Source organism: Antedon bifida, chromosome 3 (assembly GCF_963402885.1).
Source record: "Antedon bifida chromosome 3, ecAntBifi1.1, whole genome shotgun sequence".
NCBI lineage: Eukaryota > Metazoa > Echinodermata > Crinoidea > Comatulida > Antedonidae > Antedon > Antedon bifida.
The window spans coordinates 11,185,774-11,194,118 of record NC_136228.1 but is presented as its reverse complement, the minus strand read 5'-3'; the positions used below and the strand labels follow the sequence as shown (position 1 = coordinate 11,194,118).

The 8,345-nt window shown below is 33.9% G+C and overlaps 1 protein-coding gene across 1 annotated transcript; it reads right to left on the bottom strand.

The window, feature by feature from the left end:
* Positions 1-224: 224 nt before the first annotated feature.
* On the bottom strand, positions 225-7,218 carry LOC144838139 (carboxypeptidase D-like). The gene is made up of 12 exons (XM_078693500.1): positions 6,953-7,218; positions 6,134-6,314; positions 5,633-5,784; positions 5,288-5,327; positions 4,397-4,479; positions 3,561-3,737; positions 3,171-3,379; positions 2,425-2,577; positions 1,589-1,883; positions 939-1,078; positions 589-694; positions 225-379 (listed from the first exon to the last, which is right to left on the bottom strand). The coding sequence occupies exons 1-12, from the start codon at positions 7,017-7,019 to the stop codon at positions 225-227; spliced, it is 1,758 nt and encodes a 585-aa protein (XP_078549626.1). The 5' UTR covers positions 7,020-7,218.
* Between the last annotated feature and the right edge of the window lie 1,127 nt (positions 7,219-8,345).

The following is an 8,345-nucleotide window of genomic DNA, read 5'->3' as shown; positions in this document are numbered from 1 at the left end:
ATTTATTATTAAAATCAAATCAGAACACGTACAGACTTTGTTTTATAAAAATGTACATAACACACACGTTATTTATTCATATCATACAATTTAGACAAGATGGTTCATAAAAAATATTTAGAAATGTAGCTAGGAAACTATAATAATATACTTTGGAAATATATAATATTGACATACATCTTATGTTAAGGTACAAATATAATACAATTTTTAAAAACTATTTGTTATGGTACCTCTCGTCGACTGAGTACAAAGTTTAGAGGCGTCACCGAGTTTTCTACTACTTCAACCACGAAACCTTTGCTGAAATATCCTTCCGCCGATACTGTTATTGTGTAGGTACCTGGTAATAATAAACGCCAATATTCACCGTCTTTTGCTAAAGAAAAAGTATATAGATATTAAATCATAGATAATATAAATATGGTTCATTTTAACATATTCTTATTCATACGTAACAACATGGAAATGTTGAATGTTTAAAATGGTTGATCAAAATATATGGGTAAATTATTTCTAACCATTCACCAATGGTGGCGAATTTAAACAAAATCTGTTTCAATTAAAGCAAAAATCAATTCAACTTACTTGAGGTGACGTCATGATTGATTCCTGGTCCTCCTACATGTACTACCGCTCCTTTGATAGGCATATCGTCAGTGCTTGCTATAATACCCTTTACTCCCATATGAATCTGAAATGTTAAAAATAAATATGTACATAATATTACATACTTTTTATTTTAGTGTATGTGATATCACATGTGCCAGAAAGGAATACACACACCGCTATCATCATCATCATGATCTTTAACCGTAGCAGTAATATACAGTAATATAAAGTTACTTTGTTGTAACCAAGTCCGACTGATGACATCATGAACCACTAATGAATGGTAAAGAATTAACCGTGGAAATGTTCCACTACAATTGACTTACCTGGTACATGTACTGAATGAGCGCATCTTTGTTGTCAACCCATTCCTTTTCTAATCCCGATTCTGACGAGAATTTAATGCAATCTAACTCGAGCGTTATATCAAAACAGTTCGTGTGCAGATAATCATAATCTTGAAGGCCTTTAAAGGAAATACACAAAATAAATATTGTTTATCATCATGGTTTTGTTTGTTGAATTACCTAAAATCGTGTCCGGTATTACTGCATTGGCTCTCACCAAAACTAACGTTACAAGAAGACGTATTGAGATGATGCTATGCCAAAATCTTGACATCGTTGTACCAATGTACATCCGGATGTAGGCCTACACCACATTTTTTGATAAAACTGAGGAAAAAGTAAACTAAACCACTAAACCGCCAAGTTTGCCATGATGTCATGAGTAGGATTCCCATCAGAATCGACTTTGTTCTTTATGCCTAATTATCTATCTGAACAGTTTGTAGAACCACGTCAGAGTTGGGCAAACATCATCTCCCTGACGTGAAACTAAGTCTGTTACTAGGCCTAGTTCATATTAGTAGGAAACACTAGGCCTAGTTCATATATTAGTAGGCCTAACCATTATCATATTTAATGTGCTTAAGGAGGTTACAACATTATTATATGTTTAAATAATAAGAACTCACCTCCTTTGACCGTATACCAACTCGCACCATTGGTTATACCATCTTCAAATGTACGACTGTATATTGAGCATGCGCGTGTTCTAGTTGACATAGTAGCGTGAGATTGCGAATATGTTCGTGCAAGATGTCTAAAGAGAGAGTCGTCTGGACTCATTGTATAAGATGGTCGCCCGTTAAAGGATCTTACGTCATCAAATGGATAATTTGCTACCAAATCGCCATCGTGCATGTTGGCAGATAGCACAAAAGGGTATTCCTCAACCCATTCAATGTAAGCTTGTACTTCGGGTTCAGGCTGTTGAAAAATAGTAAAAACAAATAGTTATACATTTCTAAGTTCAAAACATTTGCTACATTAAACATAACTTGTGTGGCACTGATAATTAACACAAAGCATAAACAGTAACTTCAAACAGGATAATTACACAATCAAACGTTATGTAATGTGCTGATAAATGAACACGATGATGTCATATCACTACCATATTTGGGCACATCACAGTTTTTGTTTTTGTTAAACTGGTTTGATAGTGTAGACAGAGCTTAAAATCATAACATCATAACAACGTCCGTTCCCAATTACATGCATGTCAACTATTGCGATAATTTTCCAAATTCAATAAGATAGATAGTAGAGAAAGCTTGATAATAACTAGGCCTAAGGGTCCGTTCAGGCTTAGTTATTTACCCGGGTAGCAAGCTGGTTTCACGGGCACAGTTATCGCTAACTTTGGTGGGTAGGAAACCAACTTAACCTGGCGAAACAACTAAGCCGAAACGAGTCCTAAGTTGCGTGTGCTTGCATACAAATCATTAAAAAAACAAAATTAATTTACCACATAATTCGTCGTATCTTTGCCGTACCCCAGATGATGATTTTTGCCACCAATAATTTCATTTCGATACATAATTGTATTTAGCCGCGGAAAGTTCCTGTTTAAATCAACAGAATGCAAATTCTCACGACCATAGGCATCAATAACCATATCCTGAAATTAAAACATTAAATATCATAGACAATATTTAATAATTTAGTCGACCTTGAGAGTTATAATTTTGGTGCAAACGTTAGGTACAAAAAGTTCTTATTCTGGCTTAGTTTCAATCTAGTCCACTGATGCATGGTATAGTTACATGAACAAGTCGCTATACCATTTATTGCTTGCAAACAGATTTAATATATTTGTCATAGGGATTGGTTTTAAAGTACCTAACATCAAGATCACTCATCATCACACTTCATCTGTACGCGCGTTTGTTACATGTTTTTTCATACATACATCACGCATCCGCAACCAACCAAATTACATTTGTACCTCGTTGTTAAAATGACAATAAATAATATCGTATTGTATCGTAATTGTTGGGTCGGTTGCAGTATCTATTTAATAATTTATTAGAAGAGAACATTCCTCAAACCAAATGAAGATTTTTTTAGGCCTACGCGGTTGAGCATTTTGTAAAGGGTCTCAGAACTAAAGAAAAAATACATGTTCTTGGTAAGATCCACGTAATTGCTAAATAAATGTACATTGAATTTATGATCATTTAGATGATAATACCGGTGATTATTATTTCTTACGAATTCTTTGTAGAACTGGAAGGCCTTCTCGAAGCCATCAGGGTTGAGACTTGGAAGCAGGTGGATCCGGGTGTGGTCGACAAGATACCTAATAGTGGCATTACCAGCATGATACTCATTGCAAAGGTACTCAGCTAACTTTAAGATCAACTCGCGTCCAGTTACCTCGTCTCCGTGCATGTTAGCAATATACTTAAATTCTGGTTCAACTGTCAACAAATAAATTGATAAGTTATAAGTACAGAGTCATAAGATTTTATTATAATTTGTTGAATGAAACGTTACTAGTTATATTGAATATAAGTTAAATATTAACATCTTAAATTTATTATACATATTAACAAACAATGGTAAGTAAAAGTACATCCGTACAATTGTAAAATAACGTACGAATCTCGTGTACACCAACATTGTTGCTTATTTCCAATGCGTACAACTGTCTTCCGTCAACACTTTGTCCGATACTGTACATCTTGGTAATATTAGGATAAGCTGTCGTGAGATTCTGGAAAAAGATTCTGATATCGTTTGAATCATGATAACGGAATTCATGGAATGACGTACGATCTGCAAGAACAAATGAAATAATAATAATTACATTAAAGATGAAGATTAACTAAATTAGACTTTGAATAGGTTATTTTGTAGTTTTAATAAAGTTAATTCCTTCCGTGAAAAAAAAACCAAAACAAAACATTTTTCTCATATAAAATGACCAAATTAATGGTCAAATTCAACCAAAAACCCATTGGCTGGCAGCCAATTTGCTTTAAATTACAGTTTTTCAGGTAAATAATTTTTTTGTTCGATTCCATTTTTGTTCAAAGTGGATAACTAGTATGTGACAATAAAATGACATATTCAACAAAAACAATTTAAAAAATTATTTTTTCAGGGGGACAATACATCTTTACATTATACAGTATATAAGAAATCCAGCAATAAAACAATAAAATCCATCTTTAGGGACACGCCTATTCGGGAACGCCCCTATTAAGTTGGGACACTTTCTCCGTGAAACGAACAGAGAGAAAGACATGGTTAATCACTTTGACAAAAACTTGGAAACTGTTAAGGAGTTCCATGCTGGTTAATATGGTTCTACTGTATACTATATATTCGTTTGTGAGCTTTTTAAACTAATATAATTTAGTGGAGCTTTTTATTTCTGTTAGGCTTAGTTGATTTAAAATAATTTTTAAAAAATAACTGAAAATGTGACTTACTTCTTGTTCTTTCACATATAGCCTCGTCAGACCCATCACTGCAATCTGGTGAACCATCGCATGCTAAGTTTGAGTCGATGCATCTGTTGAGGAAACCATTACGGTTATAAACGTTGAGTGAATTACAAAAACGTAATTAAATTATATTATAACAATGCATGATACTCAGTATTAATATGCTAACTGTAGACTGTGTCCCGGTGGGCATATCTTTTGCAACTACCTTAGGCCTAAAGGCACATAATTTTATTTTTTAATGAAATGAAATGATACAAATAATTGTACTGAGAAAAACTAAAATTAGAAATACTAATTTCAAATCATTTTCATATAGGCGGTACTTTCATTTTTGTATACATGTAGGGCAGGTTATTTCCAACTTCTTTAGGTTATAAATCGAATAGAAATCTTCTTGACTACATGGAGTTTTATTTTTAAGATTTTAAGAGTTTCTTAGAAAACTATTTAACAAAGATGCTACTTCAATCTGAATGCATTGCAGTAAAAAAACAAGGAGGAATACTTGATGGCCCATCAGCATATGGTAGAAACAATGCCCTTCACCAAAGATTTGCTACTTATATTAAATCAACATACAATAAAAAAAATATGAATTCTATTAGGCCTATAGTTTTTAGTGTTTCTTCCTCTGAATCGTGGCTATCGTTAGACCTATAATTATGCTATTTTACAAATAAAACGTATAATGAATCAGATAAGCACAGTGTTTTATTCGTTGGCAGAGTAAGTTGATAATAAAGCATGGTTCCACTACGCGTCTGTGCTGGCGTGCGTGAATGTGCGTTTTCACAGACGAGTAGCTAAAGAGGTAGGAAACAAGCTTAACCGGAAAAATTAAATTTCCAAACTGCCAAAAATAATGAACCTTACTTTCCGTCACTGACGCATCCGAATTCGCCTTCAAGACAAGCTGTGAAAATAAAAGGAAAGCAGATTATGATTATAAAAATAAATATAGGCCTAATTGTCTGCAAGTGAATATAAATTTAAAATTGTTTAATTTAAACCAACAAATCCGACCATATCATGAGCACGATTTCATATGTATATTATTTTTGGAAAAACGTATTGATCATATTTTGAAAAAAATGTAGATATATATTTTTCTAGACATTTCATTTGTGATTAAGAAAACAAATTTATCTTCCTAATTTCGTGTAAAAACATTACTATTAACTACTTCCTATGTCTAGATTATAACTGAATTTCACGCACCTCTGAAGCACGATAGGCCCACGTCGTAGGAGTGTTTACAGTCCGTTTCACCCCACACATCATGGCTACAATCATCGATGGTTTCATCAGTTAGATCGCAGCTTAGTTCTCCCAACCAAACCTTCTCTGGAACATTTGTTCGCATACCTCGTCTATGTAGAATTAATAACACAGATTAATTTGTAATTTGATTGAATGTTATCAATTATGATCTCTTGGCAACTGCTAATTCTACAGGCTTCCATCGTTTACACGCGTCTATCTAAGCTCGATTTTTGTCGATTTTGGATATGCTATTCTCTAAGAAATTTTGTAATGTAAACAATTCAGTTGTACCATTTCCCCCGACTGAACCTTAAAACTAGCAGAATGCATAGGGGCCTAATAATAGTACAGTTTAAATCGGAATTGCTGTCAACCACCAACATTTCTTTGTATTTTTACGAAAAGAAATTGTTCTTGTTGTATCTTGTGAATATTCTAATTGTAAAACCAACTTACCTGGCTTGTTTTTGTTTACTTAGCATTTGATAAACACCTGGGTACCCCAACTGTCTACAGATTGAAGCAGCCGTTACGGTCGAAAACTGTTTCTTGCAAACTGTCCCCCATTCACCATCATGGTATACCTCAAGGAGTCCTTCCCGTGGAATACGCCCACCGTTCAAACGTATTGTGTTACCTTACAGGAGAAGGAACTGATTGGTTAATTTTATTGATTTTATGTATTTCGGCACATGTGGCCAAGGATTACCAATAGTAAATCACCCTCCTATCAATACCTATGAACCAGTTCACCGGGGTGATCATCTACTCGTCTCGAATAATGAATTCTTTAATGTTCACACGGACAAACTGTATAGCCTAACACTGGACCAACGATTTAAAGTCATTATCCGAGAGAGGACTTGTTCCACCACCCTAATTAGGAGCGAGTAGGCCTCGAACACATGCCGATATTGTTGGCTCTTTAGGTACGGCGCCCTGCCTTAATCAATCGCTCATCCATTGGACTCGCTTAAATAACTATATAAGCATTAGGATTTGTAGGCCTTCATAGCATTGATTGAAACTGCGAGTAGCTAAAAGTATATACTTATTTATTTAATATAAGAGGGCCTATACGCACAGTAATATTAGGAAGATCATACTGCGATATTTTATCATTCCAAAGTGTAGGAATTACATTTTATTAAAATCATAAATAGGCCTATGTTAACTATTAGATTCTTACTATAGTTAATAAACAATTTATATGAAACTATTAAAAAATATGATAAGATATTTTATAGGCCTATAAGAAAAATCAGTTTTACTTACCACGTGCAAAAGATATTTCCAGAAAAACAAAAGCAAGAGTGAAAATCGCAGATAGTTTAGAGGCCATATTATTGACGTGTGAGCTCTTTTACCTCAAGTGTATTTTTGAGGAAATCACAAGTTTATGACCAAGTTATAACGCCGTCCACACCACAGAATAGATAACACGTGTGAATTCCAATTGAACACTCCTCTAATTTCTATTCCTTCCAAGAATAATCCTGGGAACAACTTGTATTCTGATGCAAAAATAACCAACTACTAACTTCCCGTGGTCGCCGGTAATGTAGGACCTCACGACAATGTTGTACAATATCCTGTGTTGGGTAAAGGTATTAGTGAAAAGGAAAACGACAGGAGGTGATCTCACTACGCGCGCGATGACGTAATCAATCATTGTTATTATTAAAAATCGGATCTCACCTAATTGTTTCGCTTACAATTGTTATGGGCGGTATTAAAATCAGGGGGGTAACTGTGATTTGGTGTCAATAGCGGGTTTGGATAGAAAGAAACAATATACAATGGCATAATCCACTGACAAAACAAGGTCAACATGTGTACGATTTTGTAAGAAATATTTCATAACCATTTTTTTTATACCTCTCTGATTCACCCAAGGCAATCTAACAACTTGCCTTGATTAAAAGATATAAAATGATATAAAACACGATATTTCAAAGTAAGTTAAAAAAACGGACTATAAAATCTCTGATCTTGTTAAATTTCCTTCTTTTTGTGGGTCGCCATTTTTATGTTCTTTGTTTTTGACCCAGTTTCACATTTTGACGACGCAGCCTTTAATACACATAAATACAGCATAATTATGTCTATCAATTTTACCAGTACTTTCCCAAATGTACACGGCATATAAAACCCTAAACTTAGGCCTCTTTTTTTCTAAACATGTCATTTTTTTTAGTAACCGTTAAAGTATATACGGAGTAAACGAACATTTCATGTCACTTAAAATAGGACTAAAACAAAAATAGTATGAAACAATTATTTTCTACAACATAGGTCTCCACTTTGTTATCTACCTTGATACGATAACATTCTTTACTGTAGGCAGGGAAAAGTGAACTTTCATTCTTTCCTGCTGTAGATCATTTATAATCTAAACATTGTCATTGGGTTTCTGGAGCCTAAGGTAAAAATTAAAAAATACTTTAAAAAAAAATACTGTACAAGAAACAAAGGACAGCGCTATCGTACACCTAGTCTGGGTTCCAAACGGAGTTTTGACTTAATATTAGTAAAAAGATCAATATTTTGGCACATATGACGTTTCATACGTATACTACTTGAGCTTGTAAACTCAGACGAACAGCTATGATATTTTGTTTTGTTTTTATAAGCTTTTTCGACTTATTGATGTTTTGCATGAGATTTT

Coding starts and splice junctions, on each gene's coding strand:
- LOC144838139 (XM_078693500.1), bottom strand. CDS start 7,019: ATGGCCTCTAAACTATCTGCGATTTTCACTCTTGCTTTTGTTTTTCTG. Junction 4,480..5,287: donor GGATGCGTCAGTGACGGAAA/GTAAGGTTCATT, acceptor TTTCCTCAACAG/ATGCATCGACTCAAACTTAG. Junction 1,079..1,588: donor TTGGTATACGGTCAAAGGAG/GTGAGTTCTTAT, acceptor TTTCCTTTAAAG/GCCTTCAAGATTATGATTAT.